Below are 23790 nucleotides of genomic sequence, written 5' to 3' on the forward strand. Positions count from 1 at the left end.
CATCACAGCCACCAGTCCAGCTTCTAGAAAGACTCCCACCCCTGTCACTGTGCTCCCCGCCGAACCACCAGGCGCCTTCCCAGACCGTGATCCCACGGCCCCCCTCCCATGGCTCCCCCTCTGGCCCCACAAAGGGTCCAGCTGCCTGGCTCAGGGTCTTCCTCCATGTGAATCGCCCCGGCCACTGGGACCTGGCCTCCATGCCGGACACTTGTGCGCCTCTGCTCCCCTCAGCCCCTCCTGCCTCCGCTCTCCTGTCCCCATGCCATGCTTCCAGCCCAGAACTCACCAGACCCGGCCTTCCCCTCAGGCCCCTGCTTGCCGACAGTGACATCAATCCTGTGCAGATATATCTGCGGGACTGCATGGGTTGTGGCCTCTGACCCTGATCCCTGCCTCCTGTCCTGCCCCAAGGCTCTGGTGCCCTCTCACTAAACCTGAGCTTCTCAGCCAGGGGCGACTGGGGTACTGGCCATGTGCTGAGACATTTTCAGCTGTCACAGCGAGGTGAGGATGCTCCTGGCATCGAGTGGGTGCGGCCAGGGAGACTGCTGCACACCCCACAGCACCCAGGATGCCCCCACAGAGAACGGTCCGGCCCTGATGTCAGCCGTGCCAGGGGAGAAGCCCTGCTCTAAACCAGACTCCTCATCTCTCGCCCGGCCCCCTCCCCATCCAGGCTTGTCCAGTGTCCTTGACGACCCCAGATCTGCGGGTGTAGCCACCTTCGTCATCCAGGAAGAATTTGACCGCTTCACTGGCTACTGGTGGTGTCCCACAGCCTCCTGGGAGGGTAAGCGCCTTTCCATTTTTAGAAACACTTCTGCAAACACTTCTTCTGTTAGCAGAAGCACAGTGTACATGCTGGTCTGCTCTTTGCTCTTTTCATTTAAGATAAACCTCAGCAACCTTCCCATCAACATCCGTGTCTCAGTCCTTTGAGGCTGCTGTGACACTACCACAGCCAGGGCGGCTTATAAACAGCCGGCATTTATTTCTCACTGTTGCAAGGGCTGGGAGTCCAAGTCCAAGGCAGATTCGGTGTCTGGTGAGGGCCTCTTCCTTGTTCATGGATGCTGTCATATCAGCCTGTCCTCACATGGTGAAGGGTCAGGGAGCTCTCTGGGGTTCCTTTTTTTTTTTTTTTTTTTTGTGGTATGCGGGCCTCTCACTGCTGTGGCCTCTCCTGTTGCGGAGCACAGGCTTCGGACACACAGGCTCAGTGGCCATGGCTCACGGGCCCAGCCGCTCTGCGGCATGTGGGATCTTCCCGGACCGGGGCACGAACCCGTGTCCCCTGCATCGGCAGGCGGACTCTCAACCACTGCGCCACCAGGGAAGCCCTGGGGTTCCTTTTTATAGGGGCACTGATCCCCTTCATGAGGGCTCCACCCTCGTGACCTAATCACCTCCCAATACATCACACTGGGGGGTAGGGTCTAACATTTGAATTCTGTGGGGACACAGACATTCGGTCCATTGCAGTCAGCACCCAGAGAATCCTTTAACTGTGGATGTCCTGGGGGCGTGGATGTACCACAGTTTAGTTAAGAAGTCCACACTGATGGGCACTTTGGCTGTTGCCAGTTTCCGGTTTTGGTTTTGCTTTGGTGTTGTAAACAATACTGCAGCGAAATCTTCCTACATTTATTCTCGTGACCTCCTAGGAGTATGTTAATGGTCCTCAGCCAGGGGTGGTCTGCCCTGCCCCCCACGCGCAGGGGACACTGGGCCGTGTCTGGGGACATCTGTGGTTGTCACGACTGGGGGTGCTCCCAGTATCGAGGGGGTGGGGGCAGGGGTGCTGCTCCACACCCCACCCCAGGGTGGCCCCCCGCAGAGAATGGCCCGGCCCTAATGTCTGCAGCGCCAAGTATCGAAAATCCTGCCTTAGAGAAAATTCCCAGCTGTAGGAGAGATGAATTGAAGCTACATGCATCTTAAATCTTGACGGGTTTTGCCAACAAGTTAGAAAGAAGCCAGATCAGCAGGCCACTTTGTATCTGTTTTTCTGTGCTGTGCGTGAGGCGAGGGTGTTCAGTGGACCAAAGTCTGTTTCCTGAGCGCGGGGAGAGTCGTTTCTCGGGGTGCGTGAGTACCATCACACCCTCTCCTGCACGAGCGGGAGTGGGCCAGGCCTCCACTGCGCACAGAGTCCCCCCTGGCCTTAGCGCCTCTGTGTGCGTCCGTGGGCGAGTGGCCACGCAAGCCAGGATGCTGGGGACCAGGCACTGGCCGTCCACCGCCTCAGCCGAGTGCCGCCTCATCTGCTAGTCGCCCCTGCCTTGACTTCAGCGTGTCTTTTCCTTAAATCAATTTGAAAAGAAAACATCATGGTCCTACCATGAGTAGAAGCTAGGCATGAAAACCGTGCCGCGGAGAGAAACCAGCGCCGAGCATGCTAGCCAGCGCCCAGGTAAAGGATGACTTGCCAGCGTCAGGCGCCTAAGGGCTGCTGGTGCTGCCGAGATGGGGCGGGGATCGGCACGTTCCTGGGGAGGACGCCGCACGCGCTCCCCCTTCGTCTGGGCCGGGGTCTTTCACCACCGCAGTGCTGTGTGTGCCCGTGGCCTGTGTCTCTGGGGAAAAGGGCTCCAGGTCAGGAGTCAGGGTCCCGGGTCAGGTCACTCAGCTTGTGACTCTGCGTGCCCGAAGCAGGTGACCATCCACCCTTCGACCTCCGGCCTATAAAGTGAGGTCTCTCCCCCTCGGCCCTGTGGCCACGGAGGTTGGGTCATTCTCTGTGAGGGGCCGTGGTGACTCAGTGTGTCACCTGTCACCTGAGTTGTGACAGCCACAAATGTCCCCAGACAGTGCCACATGGCCCCTGGGGACACAGAATGGCCCCTGGTTGCCATCCACTGGTCTCAGTGACGTCAAGATACTCACTCTACTATTCTTAACAGCTCAGAACCCCTCAGATAGAGCCCCTGAATGCTGAGGCCAAGGGACGTTTACCCCGTTTGCTGTAGCCCCACTCATGGCATGCACCCGTGGAGCTACATGACCGTAGCAACCCAAGAGGGTCTTTCCTGGCCAGGAAACTCAGGGCCCCGGAACAACCCATGCCCAGTGGACAGACATCGGAGCCCTTATCACTGAGTCTGAGCTGCAGCACTTCCACTGCCTCAGCCCTGTGGCTGCCAGCGCCCCATAGAGCAGGTGTGGAGACCTGAAGGCAGGGTGGGCTTGGCCGAGGTCAGCGGATGTCATTGGTTCGTCCTAGTGAGTCAGGCGAGGGTACAGGAAGCAGATGGGGACCCTTCTCGGCAGCCGAGAAAGGAACAGCCGTGGGCTCCGTCCCCTTGATGTTGGCATTGCCAGTGCTCACGCCCCTTGCTAGGCTGTCAGCTCCCGGTGATTCACTTACTTCTCATGACAGCTTTCACTGTACCCCTTCTTGAGCCCTGCCCCAAGCGTTAGTCTGCTCGGGCGGCCGTGACCACGTCCCACAGATGGGGCAGCTCAGACGTCACAGCCTGGAGGCTGGACGTCTGAGATGGAGGTGTCGGCAGGTTTGGCTTTTTCCGAGGCCTCTCTCCTCAGTTTACAGACGGCTGCCGTCTCCCCCCCGCCCTCACGTGGTCTCCCCTCTGCGTGTCTGTGTCCTAACCTCTTTCCTATAGCAACAGCAGTCATACTGTCTCAGGGCCACCCTCAGGGCTGCATTTTAACCGAATCACCTCTTTAAAGACCCCGATCTCCAAATACAGTCCCGATCTGAGGTCCAGGGGTTGAGACTTGAATGTAGGAATTGGGTGGGCGTGTGGTTCAGCCCGTAAGTCCCCACGTGGCCATCTCCCTTGCCTTCCCGTGCTGGGAAGAGCGCCGTTCTTGCTCTGGTTTTACAGGGAAGGAAATCGAGGCCCCAGGAGGACATGTGACTGGCTTCAGGCCTAGTACACGGCAGAGCTGGGTTTCCGGCCCCAGGGACCATTCTTGTCTGGGCCCTGCCATGGTAGAGCAGAGTCCCCGTGTTGGCTGGGGGGTGCGGGGCGGCAGAGGGGACACCCGGCACCCTCAGCAGCTGCCCTGCCCCCTCCCAGGTTCAGAAGGCTGCAAGACGCTGCGGATCCTGTACGAGGAAGTGGACGAGTCCGAGGTGGAGATCATCCACGTGCCCTCTCCCGCGCTAGAGGAGAGGAAGACGGACTCCTACCGGTACCCCAGGACAGGTGAGGGCCCAGGACACATGAGGGCGGCTCGGCTCTGAAGCCTCATAGAACACGGTGAGGCACCAACCAGGATGGGCCCGCAAGACCCAGACAGGGATGGACCCGGAGAAGCAGGCTGCACTTGGGAACAACAGCCAGGCCAGCGCCACCGTCAGTGGTGACTGGTGTCCTGCCTCGGGGCCCAGGAGACAGTAGGAGCCCTGGGGAGGCAGTGGGAGGTGTGGGCCCCCTCCGGGGGCGCATCAGACACTCACTGCCTTGTGAGAATACAGGGTTTGCCCAGAAATACATGGAAGTCCCAGAAATCTACCAATTCTTAAACGTGGCTCGAATCATTTAAAAATACTTAGCAGGACTTCCCTAGCGGTCCAGTGGTTAAGACTCCACGCTTCCACTGCAGGGGGCACGGGTTCGATCTCTGGTCGGAGAACTAAGATCCTTCATGCCGCATGTGGCACGGCCAATTTAAAAAAAAAAAAAAAAAGACTTAGCCACACAAAATACATGTGCAGGCCAGGTTCAGCATCTTTGGGACCTCCGTGGAAGCCTACGACAGACTCGTTCTTGCTAACTGTGGGCCGTGCTGGGCAGAGCCTTCCTACGGAAACTTCCAGTCCCTGGTGTGAATGGGGAAGTCGGTCCTTCCCTTCCCATGTTGGAGAGACGAGGAAACAGAGGCACCGAGACATTACGTGCTGGAGTGCTAGAGCCACGGGGGCCAGAGTTGAGATCCGTCGTAGGAATAACGGGGGCCTGAACCAAATCCCACCCTGGAGGGCATGTCTCGGTCACCCCAGCCTATAGGCCACCTGCCTCCCGACAGCTGAAGACTGGCTGTGTCACTGGGACGTGGGCCACCTTTCTGCATCATTGGTGCTTTTGTTACGGGCGTATGCTGTCTTTGCAGCCAGCATTCAAGCTCTCTAGAGGCAGAGAGGCCTCTTCCTCGTGTTTGTGTCCCCCTCACAGCCCTCCCACCAGCCCAGGCCTGACCTATGTTCTTAAACAGCAGAGACGTTGCCACGTCACTGTCGGGACTAAGGTCCAGGCCCAAAGTCAGACAGTCCTGCCTGGGGGACTTTGTGCCTGGGCCAGAGAGGGTGACGCACCTACAGAGAGACCTTTGGCCACCTGGCGCCTTCCTCCCCTCCCCCCACGCCGGCCATGTCACTGCCTGTGAGGATCACCCCCCACCCCAGCCACCGCCCCCAACACCTGCTCTGAGCCCTCTTGGCGACACCTGCCAGATCCACCTCGCTTTCGTTTCTGCAGGCAGCAAGAATCCCAAGATCGCCTTGAAACTGGCTGAGTTTCAGACCGACAGTCAGGGCAAGGTAAGAGGGGTCTGGGCGCCCGGGAGAAGCTTCTGGATGAGGAGAGGAGGGCCGAGGTGTGCGCTGGGAGACGGGTCCGGAGGCTGCTCGCCCCCATTGCATGGCAAGTGCTTCTCTTGGCCAACTGAACCTGAAGAGGTTCTGCCCGGAGCCCCGGCTTCCAGGCTGGGCCCTGCCGCCCGTCACTCTGAACCTGGACTCCGAGATGGGGAGTGGTGAGCCCAGCCCCACCTGCCTCCAGATGGCCCCGAGGCATGGGGAGGGGACGCCCGGGCACGCGAGGGCGGTGGCTCGCGGAGCTTCCAGAACAGGGAACTCAGAGGGGTGGGGAGCAGTTGCCTGGAGCACCCCGACCTCAGGCCAGGGGTGCCCCACCCCAGCCTCTGAGCAGCTCCTCACATATCACTTCACCGGCCCCATCTGTTCTGCATCCTTCCCTCTGTCAGCTGGTCGTCGTCGCAGACAAGGGTCCTCATCGCCCAGGGAGTCATTCCTTAGGACCCCACAGCCAGGAGGGCAGAGGAGGCTAAGGGGAGAAGGGCTGTAGGGATGCCCAGCCCCACGTGGGGATGTCAGAGGGCGACGCCCCTCACGGCAGAGGTTGGAGCAGGCGGACGAGCCGGGAAGCCCCTGCATATTTTTGCCAAAATGGCTTCTCACGTGATGTTTCATAAAAGAGGCGTGAGATTAAATACACCTATTTTCATGATTGGGGGGGTGGTTTTGGGTTTGGGCATGATTAGGCCCTAACCAAACCCCTTCTGCACTCTTGACCGGAACATTACGGCAGATTCTACAGGGATCTGTCCTAAGTGGCTTTGCTGAGCCCCCACCAGCTGTCGTCAGTGGTTCCTGGCCGCGTCGGATGGGCAAGGTCCCGAGGCGGGCGTGGGTTTTGCCCACTGAACAGGCAGGTGGGGCAGGCGGGGGTTGGTGGCGAGCCTGGGTGTGGGCCGTGCTGAGGCCCTGCCCGCCTCTCCTGTCACCCCTCCTGGGGAGATGCCCTGCCAGCCCCGTGTCACCTCCAGGAAGCTGCAGCGGCCAGAGGCTGTGTCTTACCCAAGGCCACCCGGCTCTTCAGTGACAGCCCAGGCCAGAACCCTTGGTTTCCAGGCAACAGGCTGTCATAGCAGAGTACCACTGGGAGGTTTAAGCCACTGAAGTTCATCATCTCCCGGTTCTGGAGGCTAAAGGTCCAAAATCAAGGTGTTGACAGGGCTGACTCCTTCTGAGGCCTTGAGGGAAGATCTGTTCCAGGCAGCCCCCCTTGGCTTGGGGACAGCCGCCTGCTCCCTGTGTCTCGTCACAAGACGTTCTCTGCCCGAGTGGTGCCTCTGTCCCTTTTTATAAGGACACCCGTCCTGTTAGGTTGGGCCCCCCCACCCCAGTACGACCTCATCTGAACTAGTCACACCTGCGACCACCCCGTTTCCAAATAAGGCCCCCTTCTGAGGTACCAGGAGTTAGGGCTCCAACATGTGGAGCCGGGGGGGGACACAGTGTCCCCCAACAGTGGCTGTCCCCTCCTGGGCAGCATATGGGCAGGCCGGACTGTGACCCGAGTCTGCTTTGCCTTTAGATTGTGTCGACGCAAGAGAAGGAGCTGGTACAACCCTTCAGCACACTCTTCCCGAAGGTGGAGTACATCGCCAGGGCCGGCTGGACGCGTGACGGCAAATAGTGAGTGTCTCCCTCACTAGGTAGAAGGTGTCCCTTCGCAGTCATTTTCTACCTCTTCTGCCCAAGTTGGGGCAGACACCTCTAAACCAGGGCCCCAAACCACCACCCGGGGGCCAAATCCAGCCCGCTGCCCGTTACCATACAGCCCACAAGCCAAGAATGGCTTGTCCGTTTTTCGGTGATGCAGGGGGAGATCCAAAGAAGAGTATTTTGGGGGCTTCCCTGGTGGTGCAGTGGTGAGGTCTCTGTGCTTCCACTGCACGGAGTGCGGGTTCGATCCCTGGTCAGGGAACTAAGGTCCCACAGGCCATGCAGCACGACAGGGGGGAAAAGAAAAAAAACTGTCCACTTAGAGTAGAATATGAAACAAAGGATAAATAAAGGCTGAGGATTTGGCAGAAGTCTGCCAAGTTTACAAATGATGTGAGGTGTTTTCAGAACAAGCTGGATTGCACGGTTCTGTCAGCACCCCCGTCTCCCCCTGAGCGGGCGTGCCGGTTACGGACCCTTTGCGTGCCGCAGGGTCACCTGCTCGGGTGTCAGTGAGGTCGGCAAAGGAGGCGCCGTTCTGATCAAACACAAGTGTGGAAAGGGGGCCATCGGGCCCTGGCTGGCCTCCGCTGGCCCCTGAGGTGCCGGTCCTCTCTTGCCTCGCCTCCCAGTGCCTGGGCCATGTTCCTAGACCGGCCGCAGCAGCGGCTTCAGCTCGTCCTCCTGCCCCCGGCCCTGTTCATCCCCACCGCCGAGAACGAGGAGCAGCGGGCAGCCTTCGCCAGAGCCGTGCCCAGGAGCGCCCAGCCGCACGTGGTGTACGAGGAGGTCACCGACGTGTGGATCAACGTAAGGGCAGGGGTGTGTGCCCCGCCCGGGCCAGGGTCCCGCGTCCCCGCCCCCAGCTCCCCAGCTGGACGGGGGCTGGCGATGTGGAGAAGCCAGCTCCGGAGGGAGAGTCGGTGGGGTCTGACCTCTAGCCAGGCAGTCGGAGCCTCCCCTTTCTCAAAGGGATGTGTCCCCCCACCACCCCAGCCCCCGCCTCTGACACATCCTCTCTCTCTCTCTGCCCGGACAGGTTCACGACATCTTCTATCCCTTCCCCCAACCAGAGGGAGAGGACGAACTCTGCTTCATCCGCGCCAACGAGTGCAAGACCGGCTTCTGCCACTTGTACAAAGTCACCGCCGTTTTGAAGCCCCGTGGCTACGACTGGACCCAGCCCTTCAGCCCCGGGGAAGGTGAGCGACCCTGACTAACACCTTGCTCATCGCCTGTGGTTCAAGCCTGTGGTTTGTTCCCTGGTCCGGCCCCAGAGGGAGTGGGTACCAATGACTAAGAGGCTGGCCTTTCCCAGTGCCATTCCTGGTCTGGCAGGGTTATCACAGCCAGCTCCCGGCTTATTCAGGCGGCAGTATTTATTGAGCGCCAACTACATGCTAGGCCCTTTGCACACCAAGTCTGTGCTGTCTGGCTCTTTATAGGAAAAGCTGCCCCGCCCTAGGTGCGGGGTGGGGGGGCGGGGCGGGTATCACTGTAGGAAGAGAAAAGCAAAGCCCTCTGCTCTGGTGGAGGAGGCAGGCATCATCCAAATACAGTGAGAGGCCGGGAGGCCAGGGGCACAGCAGTGGATAACGTGCCACAGAGCAGAGACCGGGTGGAGGCAGAAGCAGCCACAGCACGGCGCTCCAGGCCGAGGGTCAGCCCGTGCAAAGGCCCTGCAGCAGGGCAGGGCTTGGCCTGGCATGTTGGAGGGACAGCCAGGAGGCCCTTGTGGCTGGAGCAGAGTGAGCGAGGGGGAGACAGGGAGGAAGGCAGGGCAGGGAGGGGACGGGGCCGGTGGCACAGGGCCTCGTGGGCCGCGGGGAGGACTAGGACTTTTACCATTGACCTTCGGCCGGTTTAGAATGATTCTTGTGGCTGTTCATGGAGCAGAGCCTGAGGGAGGGGGGAGGTGACAAAGTTGGGGTCAGGCAGTGGGGCTGAGCTGACTCTGCTCTAGATCCAGGTGGGCCCGGTTCTGGATGTACTTGACTGCTGAGCTGACACGGTGGATTGCACGGGGGTCTGAGAGAGAGAGAGAGAGAGAGGGACGGCGTGGCCGTCTGAAAGGGTTTTGGAGTTCCAGTCTGAGGCGGAAAGACTCCGAGGGGACAGTTTAGGAGAGAACTGTTGAGTTGGGTTTTGGACATGTTCCAGTTGAAGCTCCGTGCAGGTTCCGGGGACCAGGGTGGATCCACAGTGGGAACGTGGGTGTCCTCACACACGGATGGCATCTCAGCCTGGGGACAGGCTGGGGCACCAAGGGCGGAGCCTGGGTAAGTAGGGTGTGGTCTGAGTGCCAAGCCAGGGCTCTCAGAGCTTGGAGCAGGGTCTCCCCGGCACTGCGGACATCAGGGCCGGGTCACTCTGGGGGGTGTCCGGGCCCTGTGGGGTGTGGAGCAGCATCCCTGCCGCCACCCGCTCGATGCCAGGAGCACCCCCGTCGTGACAGCCACAGATGAACCCAGACACCACCCAGTGTCCCCTGGGGGTGGGACTGTCCTGGATGAGCCACAGGGCTTCGAGGCCATGCCCGCTAAGGAGACTGAGGCCGCCACAGTGTGGAGACGGTCACCCAAGGGAGGGGGTATCCGGGGGGCCTCAGGCGCCACAGGAGCCCGAGGGTCAGGAACAGACTAAGCCACAAGCTGCCGGGGTGTCAGGTGAGATGGGGACCAAGGAGTGACCACCGTCTGGGCGTTGTTGTCCTTCAGGGTTGAGCGTGGCCGTCACAGGCCAGCTGAGCCGTCTCAGAGATGCTCGTCAGCATTTGCTTTCCTGTTTGGAAACCCCCTCGCCTATGGAGATCTCACTGGAGAAATCCTCATCCTCCCTCTTGAAATGGGCAGCCAAGAGCTCTCGTTCTGCCTGGTGGTTGTTGAGTGGGGCTCACGGCAGGTGCCCCCGGGGGACCCCTGCCTTTGAGGTGGGCCCTGCTGGTTTCCCCTCCGCCCTTTGGCGCCCTGACTGCATCCTCTCCACCACCCTGCCTCGAGGCTTCCGCCTGCTGCAGGCGACTGAACGGGCCAGAAGGCGAGGCCAAAGGAGTGGGTTCCTTAAGGGCGTCCCGGCCGAGTGGGAGGGCGGTCAGGAGGCTGGGGGACCCGGTCAGGAGGAGTGTGTCCAGGTGACACAGGTGGCTCCCCAGCGAGGGGCCGGGAAGGGAGGAGGGAGGAGCCTGGCATGGTCGGCGGGACCCTCTGGGCCGTGAGCAGCGTGGGCTTGAGCCCAGAAGACGACTGAGGGCAGTCAGAGCGAGTGGGAGCAAGGCAGGGGGACCAGCAGGTTGAGCCATCGCCCAGGCCTCCTGGGGGCCTCCTGGGGGCAGCAGGAGAATTGAGGGCACAGCGACTGTGGACTGGAAGCAGGCGTGTCGGCAGGGCCGGCCCCAGAGGAGGCCTGTGCGACTGGGCTCCCTGCCTGGGCCCAGCAGAGTGGGTGTCAGCAAAGGCGTGAGTGGGCAGGAAGTGGCGCATCCAGCCCCTGGTGAGTGAGGGGCAGAGGAACAGCCCTCCCTCCCAGGTCTTCTTGTGACGAGTCACTGGGCCCAGGTCTCTGCACTGGAAGTTCCTGACTGTGCAGCCCTGTGGATCTGTGCGGGGACATCTGTCCCTCCCTAGGTGACGTGGTCAGTAGTTTGCTTCAGATCCAAGAGGATAGAAAACAATTTTAGGGACTTCCCTGGTGGCACAGTGGTTAAGGATCTGCCTGCCAATGCAGGGGACATGGGTTCGAGCCCTGGTCTGGGAAGTTCCCACGTGCCACGGAGCAGCTAAGTCCGTGCGCCACAACTACTGAGCCTGCGCACCTACAGCGCATGCTCCGCAGCAAAGAGAAGCCGCCACAATGAGAAGCCCGCGCACCGCCCCGAAGAGCAGCCCCCGCTCGCCGCAATAGAGAAAGCCCGCACGCAGCAGCGAAGACCCAGTGCGGCCAATAAATAAATAAATATTAAAAAAAGAAAAAGAAAAGGAAAGAGAACCATTTTAGCCAGTGCTCATAAACTGTCTTAACAATTTCTAACATGTGGCAAGACACATTCCGTATTGTTATTTACCTGGTAAAAATTCAAAAGCGAGGCCTACCCACCAAAAAGCCTCCTGTAACTCCACTGAGCCTTTGCTCAGCCCCAGAGTTTAATCAAGATCTGGTTACGGGGCCTAAGCAGTCACAGGTCCAGGCATGGAAGGTGGCGGTTTGACCTGCAGGATTCTAAAATTGGGTGCTTTTTTTTTTTTTTTTGGCCGCATGGCCTATGGGGTCTTAGTTCCCCAGCCAGCCGTTGAACCCGCACCCCCTGCAGGGGAAGTGCGGAGTCTTTACCACTGGACCACCAGGGAAGTCCTGAAAATTGGGTGCTTTTGATAAAAATGCAGATCCCTGTTTTTTCTGGGGAAATGCTGGTGCCCCATCCACATGGTGGGAACCTTGCACCTCGCTCCCTGGGCCGTGGTGTGGCAGGTCCTTGTACCATCCCTGGGGCCCAGCCGGTGTACCTGCCCATCACCTGGCTGCCTGGGCTCCGTGGAGAACTCGTTGTGTGCTTTGAGTCCCCATCATAGCTTCCCGGGCTCCCTTCACCTCTTTTCCTTTCTTCCAGATGAATTTAAATGCCCCATCAAGGAGGAGATCACACTGACCAGCGGCGAATGGGAGGTTTTGGCAAGGCACGGCTCCAAGGTACCCAAGTCTCCATGCATGCTTGTACACGCATATGTGCACAGACACAATGCACACGCGCTCCCGCCCACTCCAGACCCCCCGGGCCTGTGGCTTCTCTCTCCGCCCCCCCACCCGGCCCCTCCCTCCTGCTCTGCACACTGAGGGCCACGGGGGCTGTGCTTCCCACCAGCTGGAGACCCTGGGTCCAGGAATCAGGCTGTCCTGAGCATCCTTTGTTGGATCCTAGTGGGTGAGGCCCAGCCCATTCTCAGTGCCACCTGGAGCATTCACTTAGCCTCCATCCACTCCATGAAGCCACCTGTCCCCAGGACAGCAGTCAGTGAGTCTGTGGGACACTGGTGGTGCCCACCGTAGAACTGTCCTGCAGCTTCCAACGGGGGCCCACCCCCATGCCTACCCCGGGAGGTTTGGGAACGAAAGATGCAGCTGCAGGGCTGAGAGGTGCATCTTTCACTCCCCAACCCAGATGCTCCATCATAAAAATGTGACCAGGGCTTCCCTGGTGGCGCAGTGGTTGAGAGTCCACCTGCTGATGCAGGGGACACGGGTTCGTGCCCCTGTCTGGGAAGATCCCACATGCCGCGGAGTGGCTGGGCCGTGAGCCATGGCCGCTGAGCCTGCGCGTCCGGAGCCTGTGCTCCGCAGCAGGAGAGGCCACAGCAGTGAGAAGCCCGCGTACCGCAAAAAAAAAAAAAAAAAAAAAAAAATGTGACCAGAGTATCTTCACCGGGGTCCAGGTCTACAGAATTCCAGATTTTCCAAAGAGACCCCTTAATCAGACCTCCTGGATCCCTACCTCACACCAGCATAAAGGCCTCCTGGACCAAAGACTTAGATGGAAAAAGCTAAACCATACAAATAACCAGGAGGAGATGTGGCCAACCCTTTTAAAGTTGAAAGGTGGGCTGCCCGTGTGCTGCCCAGGGCTGCCAAGAGAAGGGGGCCAGGCACCCCTGGGCAGCGCAGCCAGGGGACGTGGCTTGGCCTTTCTGGGGTGCAGAGGTGGCATCTATTACAGCGTCAACCTATGTCTCACCTGACCCGGCAGCCCCAGGTCTAGGCGTGGACCTTTCGAGGCCACGCCAGGGCACATTCGAGAGGTTAACATGCAAGTATACATTGCTGTGCTCTTCATACAGTGGGAAATAGTGGTTAGAAAACACTCAAGCAAGAGAAAAGTGTTATTGCTGAGTTCCAGTTCTGTAGGTAACCGTGTCCGTTCCCGTATGACCACACCTGGCCCTACTCAGTCGCTCTGCTGTGGTTGAACCTCACTGGAGGCCCCTGTGCTCATAGCCTCGCTCGGCCCCTCGCTAGCTGGGTGCTAAGACTCAGTTTCCTCACCTGTGAGATGGGACCATCAGATAGCGCTGGTCCTCTCCACAGCAGTTTCTCCCTTGGCGCCATGGACGCTTGGGGCCAGAGATGGGCACTGTGGGTGTGGAACAGCCTCCCTAGCCCCCACCCTGGGGGTGACAACCACAGATGTGTCCAGAGGCTGCCAAACGTCCCTGGGGGGCAGAACAGCCCTGGGTGAGGACCCTGCTTTAAAATACTTTGACGCCCTCAGCGCAGCGTCTGGCAGACACACAAGACAGTCCTTTCTCTAAGGACTTCCCTGGCGGTCAAGTAGTTAGGACTCGGCGCTTTCACTGCCGAGGGCCTGGGTTCAGTCCCTGCTCAGGGAACTAAGATCCCACAAGCCGTGTAGTGCGGCCAAAAAAAAAAAAAAAAAAAAAAAACGCAAAACCTTTCTTTAACGTGAAAGTTTTACCTTCTGCATGCCTTAACTTTTTACCCAGAAATTTTCTTTTAAAAAAAGCATTTTAAAAATTAAAAAGGGAAAGAGAGCCCTCTGCCGCCGCCACGGCCGTGTGCTCCATGTGGCCTGTGCCATGGCCCCGGGCCTCGGTGGGTCCCCCGCCTGGAGATCCTTCCTGCCTGCATATCTTCTCACATGGTCCTTGTGACGACAGCAGCACACGACTTAACTACCTGTGGTGTGGGGTTTTCCTACGACATCCTCCATTTCTAGAAAACCAGCATTTATTTTTCAGTGACAGCGAACACATCAGTGTTTGTTGTAAAAATTGAATCGTTCTAAATAATCCCCTTCCATCCTCACCCCAGACCCCTGTGACCTCCCCACTCCGCCTCAGAGGTGACCACGGGGGGAAATGACTGCAAATATTTCCTATTTTCACCCATCTCCACAGGGGCATCATAATTTTAGAGGATTTGTAGGGTTTTTTTAGACAGTACAGCTTTACGTGGCCACGGAGAACTGTGCCATAATTATGGAGCCAGTCCGTCTTTTGGGCATTCAGGGCGTCACCTCTCTCTAGTCTGAAGAACACTTGGAACATCTTTGTGCCTTTGTTTTGAACTCACCTCTCTGGTGGAGTCCTCAGGAGCAATTCCCAGGGGTGTAATTGCCGCTTCGGAGGATGTGCCTTTCTGAAGTGCCTCTTTAAGCGTCTGTGCTGCGTGGTCAGCCCCAGCAGGGCAGTGCCTGTTCCCGGCCCCAGAGCAAGGTTCCTTCCTGCACCTCCTGAGGACGGTGCCTAAGAACCATGCCAGGGGTCTGATGGGCGTTCCCCCAGGAAACCAGTGGGGCAGGGAATTACCACTTCTTAACCCTGAGCACCTGGGTCAGAGAGGTGGGCTGTCCCCACTGGGGACCAGGGCCGGGGACTGGCAGGCCCAGGACAGGCCCTCCCTCAGCCTCTGTCCTCAGCCCCCCTCAGCGGCTGATCTGGATCTGCCTGGAAGGAGCTGTCCGGACCCGGAGTTCTGATTGCAAGTCAGACCGGAGAACACGCAGTTAGCCCAGCCCTAGTGGGGTCTGCTCCTGCCCCACGGGGTCTGTGAAGTCTCCCAGACAGCTGTCCAGCCTGTGGGCTCAAGCCAGCTCAGAGAGAACGGGTCCCCTGTCCACAGAATGCTGGGCCCTCCCTGGGGGTGGGGAGGGCGGCCCTGTCACCAAGAGCCCCCGTGCCCCTGCAGATCTGGGTCAACGAGGAGACGAAGCTGGTGTACTTCCAAGGCACGAAGGACACGCCCCTGGAGCACCACCTCTACGTGGTCAGCTACGAGTCAGCCGGCGAGATCGTACGCCTCACCACGCCCGGCTTCTCCCACAGCTGCTCTATGAGCCAGGTGGGCACCTCCCTGATGCTCCCTCCCTTGGAACATTCTGGGAGATCAGGCAGCATTCTGGAACATGAGCACAGGGCTACCCCCATCCCGGGCAAGCAGCCAGTGGCCGTTTGCTGGCTGCAGAACCAGCAAGATGGGCACACTCTGGCGTTGGGCAGGTCTGGCTCTGACCCCCACCCCCGCTGGGTCCAGCGGCCTCCGCCTGGGGTCCCCTGGCCAGGGGACAGGCTCCTCTCACCTCAGTCTGCTTATCTGCAAGGCGGGGCTGGTGGTAACAGCAGCAGAGTTAGGTAGGGGAACACACCACACGGGGTGAAGATGGCACGTGGTTGATGCAGGTGGCGGGCGAGCAGGGAGGGGGAGGGGGAGGTGCCCCGCGGTCTCAGCACCCCGTCCCGCCTGCAGAACTTCGACATGTTCATCAGCCACTACAGCAGCGTGGGCACGCCACCCTGCGTGCACGTCTACAAGCTGAGCGGCCCCGATGATGACCCCCTGCACAAGCAGCCCCGGTTCTGGGCCAGCATGATGGAGGCGGCCAGTGAGTAGCCCCAGGCCCCCGGGCTCTTGAGCGAGTCCTTCCCCTTGGGAGCCCCAGCTTGCTCGTCGCAGGCCTGGTAAATAAGGCAGGTGAGAGGGGGCCACCTGGGCGAGCGCAAGGCATTGAGCGGCACGGCCCCGAGAGCGGGTCGAGCATAACCACAGGCCCCGAACTGTCCTGTGGGCCCCCCGAGACAGTCTCTGGTTTCTGTGCTGCTGTTATGGATGGAGCACATACTCAGTGCAGGAGCTGACTCTGCCAGACGGATGGGGTCCCTACACGGGCCATCCTCGTCCTCAGGGGCGGCTGTCTGCAAGGGCACCTGTGCAGAGCCTTCGTTTGTGGAAGGAGCCGGGGGTAGGTCGTGAGGGGCCTCGGGGAGCACGAGGCAGCTTGTCAGTTTGCCCAGGAGCCTCCAGGGTGCCAGGACTCTGCCCAGTTGACCCCATGTTCCAATTCTGGCTGCGGAAGCGAAGGCAAGTCAGCTCATCTCGCTGAAATGTTTCCTTATCTACGGAACGGTCCAGTGGCAGCCCATGGGATGTAAACCAAGTGCTCACGCAGCGCCTAGCTCATAGGAAGCACTCACTAAAGAGGACGCCCTTCCCTGAACCCAGCCCTGCCACTTGCAGATTTCTAGAACATTGTAGGAAATAGGAATCCCTGGAGTTTGGGGTGGGTTTTATGGGCTGGAAAACAGTTTGTCACATCACCGCCCCCGAAAGCTGAATAAGTAAGCAGCCCCCTCCATGTGACAGCTCAGTCCCTGACTCTCCCCATGTCACCATGGACGTGACAGCGTGGGAACTCTGGCCCTGGTTCACAGAAGAGGAAACTGAGGGAAGGGAGGGGCCTGCCAAGGCACCCAGCACAGCCAGTGGGGCAGCACTGGGGGCGCGGGTGTCCTGATCCCCAGCCCCCGGCGTGCAGGCAGGCAGACGGGGGCACCGCTGCCCCAAAAGTCCAGTCTCGCCACATCTGTGAGAAGCTGGCAAGCTGGCCCGTGGGCCAACTCCGGCCACGTCCCGTCATTTCGGCATCACCCGTGGTGACTTCAGGGCTGCAGCAGCAGCAGCGTCAAGTACAGTCAGCCCCTCCCCAGCCACAGGTTCCGCATCCATGGATGCAGCCAACCACAGAGCATTCCAAAGAGAAAAACTTGAGCTGTGCGTGGCAGCCATTTACATAGCACTTGCATCGCATTTACATAACATTTGGTATCAGGTATTATAAGTAACCTAGAGGTGACTTAAAGCTAAAGCACGTGGGAGGGTGTGCATAGGTTTTATGCAAGTACTGTGCTGTTTCACACGAGGGGCTTGAGCATCGGCAGGTTTTGGTATCTGAGGAGCGCCCTAGAACCAATCCCCTGAGGATACAGAGCGACGAGTGTGGTTACAACCCAGAGACCCCCGACGGCTCTTCTGCGTGTAAAGCCAAAAATACTTGCTACTTAGCCTTTTACAGTAAATATTTGCAGACCCCTGACCTACATCACTATTTGCTTATTTTCCTCTTAAATTGACACTCTGTTTAACCTAAATGAACTTAAAGGAAGAGTTGTCTTCACCACTGGATTGGAAAACCAGTGTTGCTTTGCAAAGATACAGGTAACCATGAAAATCAGAGAGAGCCCCCTCCCCACCATGAAACTGTCCATTAATCAGATCCCAGCGCTGTCATCACCTCCGTACTAGATGAGCCAGTGTCGGGGCTCTGGAGCTGGTCCCAGCCAGACTGTGGCCTGGCCCGAGCTGGCTCACAGGGTGCAGGGTCACTTCCGCCCACAGCCTCTGGTTTTAACTGTCGGGCAGCACAGGAGATGGGGTGCCTCCGGTCCACCCTCCGGGGCTGGGGGAGTGTGGGCATCGGCCAGACATGGGCCCTGCTTCGAGGTGGGCTTCCCGGGCCCAGCCCGGCCCTCGGAGCCACAGCCACTCTGTCTCCGCAGGCTGTCCCCCGGATTACGTGCCCCCGGAAATCTTCCATTTCCACACGCGCTCGGATGTGCAGCTCTATGGCATGATCTACAAGCCGCACGCCGTGCAGCCAGGGAAGAAGCACCCCACTGTCCTCTTTGTGTACGGAGGTCCGCAGGTGGGCGCTGCCCTGCTCCCCACACCCTCCCCCCTCCCCCAGTGCCCCTCCCCATCCCCACTGACCACGCAGGGTCCTTGGGGGCCCCTGGCTCTCCGCACACCGCACTCTCCGGCACAGCCACCCTTTCACCTGCTGATACTCCCGTGTCCCTCTGGGAAGCCCCCCTAAACCCGGCGTGTGTGTCTGGGCCACCTGCCCAGCAGTGACCCACTCTCACCCCTGGTCACCAGCTTGGGGACAGAGGTGGCCAAGGGCCCTGGGCCCAGCTCTCTGTGAAGGGGACAGGCCAGGCAGGCACGTTGGCAAGCAGGTCCATCTAAGAGAGCGGTTCTCTGCTGGAGGTGGTCTGTCCCCCAGGTGGTACTTGGCGATGTCTGGGGACATTTGTAGTTGTGGCAGCTGGGGTGGGGGAATGCTCCTGGCATCTAGTGGGTAGAGGCCTCGGATGCTGTCAACACCCTACAGTCAGTGGGATGCCCCTATCCGCAGAGGACGATAAGGCCCCAGACATTCATCGTGCCAAATAAGGGACTAGCGTAAGTGACGTCACTTGGGAAACACAGTGCCCGCCACCCGCAGCAGTTTTTGTGTCTGTTTTTAGAGATAACTGAAGGGTAGCAAAGAAAGAGGCTGAAGAAATAAGGGAGTAATTCCATGGAGGGCCTGGGGCAGAGTCCCTGGCCGAGAAGGGAGCCTGGCTGGGGCCTTCCTCTCTGTAGCACATCCCAAGCACAGGGCCTGGTGCACAGTGGGCCCCCGTCTGACCTTCCCCTCCCCGCCACTTCCACAACCTGCCCAGGGCCATCCATAGCCTTCACGATAGAGCACAGGCCCCGTCTTCAGGCTGTAAGCCCCCGTCCCATCCCGCTGGCGTCTCTCCCGTCTAGCCCATCCTTCCAGTGTTTTACTTGTATTTCTCACACTCGCCTCATCTCGCCTTCCCCACAGGTGCAGCTGGTCAATAACTCCTTCAAAGGAATCAAGTATTTGCGGCTTAACACTCTGGCGTCTCTGGGCTACGCCGTGGTCGTGATTGACGGCAGGGGCTCCTGTCAGCGAGGGCTCCGATTTGAAGGGGCCCTGAAAAACCAAATGGTAACATCTCTTCTCAGTCCCTTCCTGTGTGGTGAAGGGGGACCTGGGGCTTGGGGGCGGCCCTGGGGCACCTTCATCAAGGATGGTCCTGGCCAGGATGTCAGTCATAAGTGGGGCGGCCTTTGGAACCAGAGGGAACATCCACTGTGTTGCTCAGCTCTGAGTTGGGCCTATGGGGAGACAGGTAGACACACGCCCCACCTGGTGCCTAAAACCCAGATGCAGCCAGACACGTCAGTATAGGCCTGATCAGCAGGAAGTCCCAAGGGTTGGGCAAGACAGGCACTGGTGGCTGTGGAAGTGGTGCTGATGGTGGTGATGGTGGTGGTGGTGATAATAACGATGGTGATGGTGACGCGGATGGTGATGGTGGTGGTGATGCTGAGGATAATGGTGACGAAGGTGGAGATGGCGGTGATGAGGATGAGGATGGTGCTGGTGGTGGTGGTGGTGGTGGTGCTGGCGGTGGTGATGATGGTGATGACACCAGCTGTTCATCAAGCCTCAGCATACGCCAGGCCTCAGAGTACAGGATACTCAGCATCTCGTTTCATCCTCACACCCACTGTAGACTCGGTCCTGTTCATGTTGATGTCCTTGTTTTGGGGATGAGGAAACTGAGGCCCAGAGAAGGGACATGACTTTCTCAGAGTCAGCCAGGGGATGGCGGGGCAGGGTTGGTGCCAGGCCTGTCTGACCGCCACCCCAGACAGCAGATTTGCATGGGGCCTGGAGAGAAGGGTAGCTTCCAGAGAGCTGCTTTTGATCCAAGAGGAAGAGGGCTCCCTGCAAGGGAAGAGGTGGGACAGCAGGGTGCGTGCCTGGGAGGAGGCCACTGAGAGGTGCCTGGCCTCATCCCCCAGGGCCAGGTGGAGATCGAGGACCAGGTGGAGGGCTTGCACTTCGTGGCCGAGAAGTACGGCTTCATTGACCTGAGCCGGGTTGCCATCCACGGCTGGTCCTATGGAGGCTTCCTCTCGCTCATGGGGCTGATCCACAAGCCCCAGGTGTTCAAGGTGGGTCCTGTCCCCACCTCCTCCCTCCTGTCCGCCAGCGCCCACCCGTGCCCCTTGGAGCCCGCCCCCCCGGGGGAGGCATCTTGGCAGGGGCCTTGCCACGTGGCTGTTTCTCCCCGCAGCAGCCCCATGGGGCCGAGCCCCCCTCCTCATTGCCCGCCACTGCTGACCCCAGGATGGCGTCCGGCTGCACAAAACCCCGCCAGCAGCTCTCTGTGGGAGGCTGAGCCCGGGACCCCGGCCTCGGATGGGCAGAGGTGGGGCATGGTGTGAAGAGCGTCGGGGGAGGGGCCCCCAGGCCGGCGGCACTGTCAGGGCACCGCGGGGCGGCGATGAGGAGGCGGAGGCGGCAGGAAGGCAGTGGGCCCAGGGAGGGGCCGATCCCGGCCCCGGCGCGCTCGTTCAGCTCACCCACCCTCCCGAGACAATGCACGGTCCACGGGGGAGACACGTCTGAGGGCCCCTCCCCTGCCAGCCCCCGTGTGCATGCCCGCTCCTCACGTCCTCCGGGGGAGGCCCCGGGACAGCCGGCCAAGCGCAGGCTCCCAGGACCTGACCTTTGTGTGTATGTGTCTCTCTCTTTCTCTCTCTCTCCCCCCGCTCCATCCGCTGTGGCCCTCAGGTGGCCATCGCAGGTGCTCCGGTCACAGTCTGGATGGCCTACGACACAGGGTACACAGAACGCTACATGGATGTCCCAGAAAACAACCAGCTTGGCTACGAGGCGGGTTCCGTGGCCCTGCACGTGGAGAAGCTGCCCAATGAGTAAGGCCCCCACCCGCCCTGACTTTAAGGTTGCCAGGGCTGGCCGTCCATGAACCTGGCCCGCCTGTGGCCGGCTGGGCGTGGCTTCCGCACCTCCCACTGTGCCTGCCCCTTGGTCCCCTCTGCTCCGGCAGCCCTCCCTCCTCACCACTCCTCACTGAAAGCAGGTGCCTGGGTTCTCTTGGAGCGAGGAGGGAGGGAAGCCCCCTAGCCCTGCCCCCAGAAAGATAGAAGGGAAGGTCTAGAGTCACACCTTGCACGTGCTGGCTCCCCTCATCCCCCAAACACGCGGCCCACCATGGACCCCCTGAGTCAGTTTTGAACCTGAACGGCCTCTGTCTTGTGGGTTTTGACACCGTGGTTCAGAACACAGGCCCACAGTGGTTCTAACATGTAGGTGTGTTGGAACAGCTCTGATGTCCCACGTCAATGCTTTGGGCATTGGCTTCTGATTCGCCGATCGAAAAGAAACTGGCGTGGCCAGTTTCTGGTGTGGCTCTGTCTGGTGAACCTGGGCCCCACGTTTAGTGCCAGGGTTCTCGTCACAGGCTGACCCCGCCAGGGCCCCTCTCCCTGCAAGGCTGCTCTCTAGTCTGGAGGTGGCCTGGGCTCCACAGTGGCGTGCTATCATGCAGCCAAGCTCAGAACCCACTGCTCCGTGGCCGCTCCGACTTACGTTCACATTCATCCCAATTCACTAGAACAGTAAAACCGTGGAGACAGATGACCAGTCGTTGCCCGGGGTGGGGAGTGCCTGCTCATGGGCACAGGGGTTTGCTCCAGAGTGCTGGAAGTGCTCTGGAACTCAGGATAGACATGATGGTTGCACGACACTGTGAATGCACCAAATGCCCCAAAATCCCTTTAAAATTAGTAAATTTTAGGTTGTGTGAGTGTCACTTCAATAAGTTATTTTTGTTTATAAATCAAAATTTTAAAAAGGTTCCTCGACCACCCTTGCCACATGTCAGGCACTCAGTAGCCACCTGGCGGTGATGGGTGGCGCAGGTCTAGAACATTCCATCGTCTCAGAGTGCCCGTGGGCAGCACTGCTCCAGAAGCTTCCCCGAGCTCAGGGCATTCCAGGCACAGCCTCTGCGCACACCCCTCCCCTCCTCACCTGGAAGGAGGTGAGGGGTCTCCCAGACCCGCCATTTGTGCACTGTGCACGGGATTTGAGTTCCGCCACGTTCTGCTGATGGGCTGCCGCTTCCGCCCTCGCTGTCCTGGGGCTGGGGCGGGACCCTGGGCCCCCAGCCCTGGCTGAGCGTGGACTGTGGCGCGACTGCCTATGGGCGGGAGAAGGGGGTCTCGCCCCAGACCCTCAGGCCCACCTTGTCTTCCAGGCCCAACCGCCTGCTCATCCTGCACGGCTTCCTGGATGAGAACGTGCACTTTTTCCACACAAACTTCCTCGTCTCTCAGCTGATCCGAGCAGGAAAGCCTTACCAGCTCCAGGTGGGTGGCTCCTCCCCTCCCCAGGAGCCCGCTGCGTGGGCAGCAGTGGGTTGGGGCACCCGTGGCCGCGCCCCCATCCTCACACCTGACTGCCTGGCTCCACACTTAGCCGGCTCCCTGGGTCCCGACCACCATTCAGCAGTCGTGCGCTGATCGCTCCGGGTCCCCGCCACCTTCTGCTGGCGACACCTGGGAACTGGGCCCGGTGGAGGGAGACTGATGTTACCGAAATGATTGCGCATGCGCGCCAGGAACCTTGCTTTGAAGGAACTGTACAGAATACTGAAAGCATCTGGGGGCGGGGCGGGGCGGGGGGGGTGTCCCTTGACGGGGGTCAGAAAATAATTCCCCGAAGAGGTGACATTTAAGGGTGCTAAAGAGTAAATGGGGACTCATCTAGGCCTGGGGGGCGGCTGTGGAAGACACCAGACAGGAAATTAGTAGGAGGGAGCAGCTCCAGGACGGGAGACCAGAGTAGCTGGAGCCAGCAGGAGAACAACTGGGGAGCAGGATGTGGTGACCGGCATGGCAAGCCGCCTGACGCCTCCGTTGATGGGCGGGACTTCAGCAGTAAGGGGCGGAACCTTGTGAGAGGGCGGGGCTTCAGCGGTAAGGGGTGGGCCTCAGGGGAGGGCTGTGTTTTGTTCCGAAGGGTGAGGCGAGGCGTCAGGCCTCCCTCTGGCAGCCCTGTAGACAGAGGCCCATGGGGGCCAGTGGGACATGAGCCACAGTCAGTTGTCCCGGCAGGAAAGGGGGCGGGAGTGGGGAGCGAGAGGCCTGGTGGATTCGGAGGAGTGGGGGGTGGGTGTGCTGGAGGCGAGAGGGACAGATTTTATTACCTGCTGCCGCCCCGCAGTCTTTCCGCTTCCTGGACGCCTCCATGCGCTCTGAGCTGTCAGGGGAAGACATGTTGCCATTCAACAAATGGGGAAACTGAGGGTCACCGGGCAGGAGGGACAGGCCGCAGGGACCTGTGGCTGGGCATGCGCTTGCCAGACAGGGCAGGAGGGAGGCGGGGCTCCCTGTGGGTGAAGAGCTGGGTTGGGCGTTGCTTGGCAGTTCCCCCCCCCCCCCCCACCGCCAGCTGCACATGCTCTCCAAACACAGGCCAGAGGCAGCTGCACAGCAGAGCAAAGGAGTCAGGCGGGGCCTGGATGGATCCTCACCTGTCCCTTCTGAGCCTGAAGCCCTGAGCCTCGCTGCTGGGATAGCCGCTCCCTTCCCATGCGGCCACTGGTGGCAGGTCCTTTAACCTTGGACCTTGTCTCCTCATCTGTGAAATGGGCGTGATAACCCCTGCCTCCCAGAGGTTGTGAGGGTCAAATGAGTTCTCTCAGGAAAAGCATTTGGCACACAAGGGGGTCCCAGAGGCTTGTGCCCCTGCCTCCCCTGGGGAAATTGAAGGTGAGACAAGACACTCCCTTGGGGGCTGCGAGTGGGGGAGATGGAGCACGCCCACCTTCCTCTTCAGACACCGGGCAGCAGTTGGCCTGGAGGCTGACAGCCCCAGCTTGTTGGTGCATCACGTTTGTTGTCGGATGTCAGGCCTGGGACTGGGGGCTGGGAGCACAGTGGGGAGCCAGATGGACCCTCTCCCTGCCCTCACAGCCCAGAAGGAGGAAGAAGTAACCAGACACCCAGGACCCAGGGTGGCATGAAGGGGTGGGTGCAGCGGGGTCTGTCCCAGGCAGTGCCGCTGCCCCGGGCCCGGAAGGAGTGGGGCCCGTGAGGCTGTAGGGGCAGCAGGACCC

The 23790-nt window shown here is 59.9% G+C and overlaps 1 protein-coding gene across 8 annotated transcripts in view; it reads left to right on the forward strand.

Moving 5' to 3' along the window:
• DPP9 (dipeptidyl peptidase 9) overlaps positions 1-23790 on the forward strand; it is a 40145-nt gene that overhangs the window by 15314 nt on the left and 1041 nt on the right. For 2 of the 8 annotated variants that reach the window (XM_065875511.1, XM_065875508.1), the window contains 14 exons: positions 680-793; positions 4047-4175; positions 5448-5509; positions 7089-7189; positions 7852-8029; positions 8259-8421; positions 11823-11902; positions 14912-15064; positions 15470-15605; positions 17557-17702; positions 18654-18800; positions 19664-19816; positions 20439-20581; positions 21928-22039. In XM_065875511.1, the coding sequence (XP_065731583.1) occupies positions 680-793; positions 4047-4175; positions 5448-5509; positions 7089-7189; positions 7852-8029; positions 8259-8421; positions 11823-11902; positions 14912-15064; positions 15470-15605; positions 17557-17702; positions 18654-18800; positions 19664-19816; positions 20439-20581; positions 21928-22039 (1817 nt within the window). Of the gene's footprint in view, positions 1-679; positions 794-4046; positions 4176-5447; positions 5510-7088; positions 7190-7851; positions 8030-8258; positions 8422-11822; positions 11903-14911; positions 15065-15469; positions 15606-17556; positions 17703-18653; positions 18801-19663; positions 19817-20438; positions 20582-21901; positions 22040-23790 lie in introns of those variants that run through there. The other 6 variants (XM_065875505.1, XM_065875507.1, XM_065875506.1 and 3 more) reach the window with 6 other exon arrangements.

This window comes from Phocoena phocoena, chromosome 3 (genome assembly GCF_963924675.1).
Source record: "Phocoena phocoena chromosome 3, mPhoPho1.1, whole genome shotgun sequence".
Lineage (NCBI taxonomy): Eukaryota > Metazoa > Chordata > Mammalia > Artiodactyla > Phocoenidae > Phocoena > Phocoena phocoena.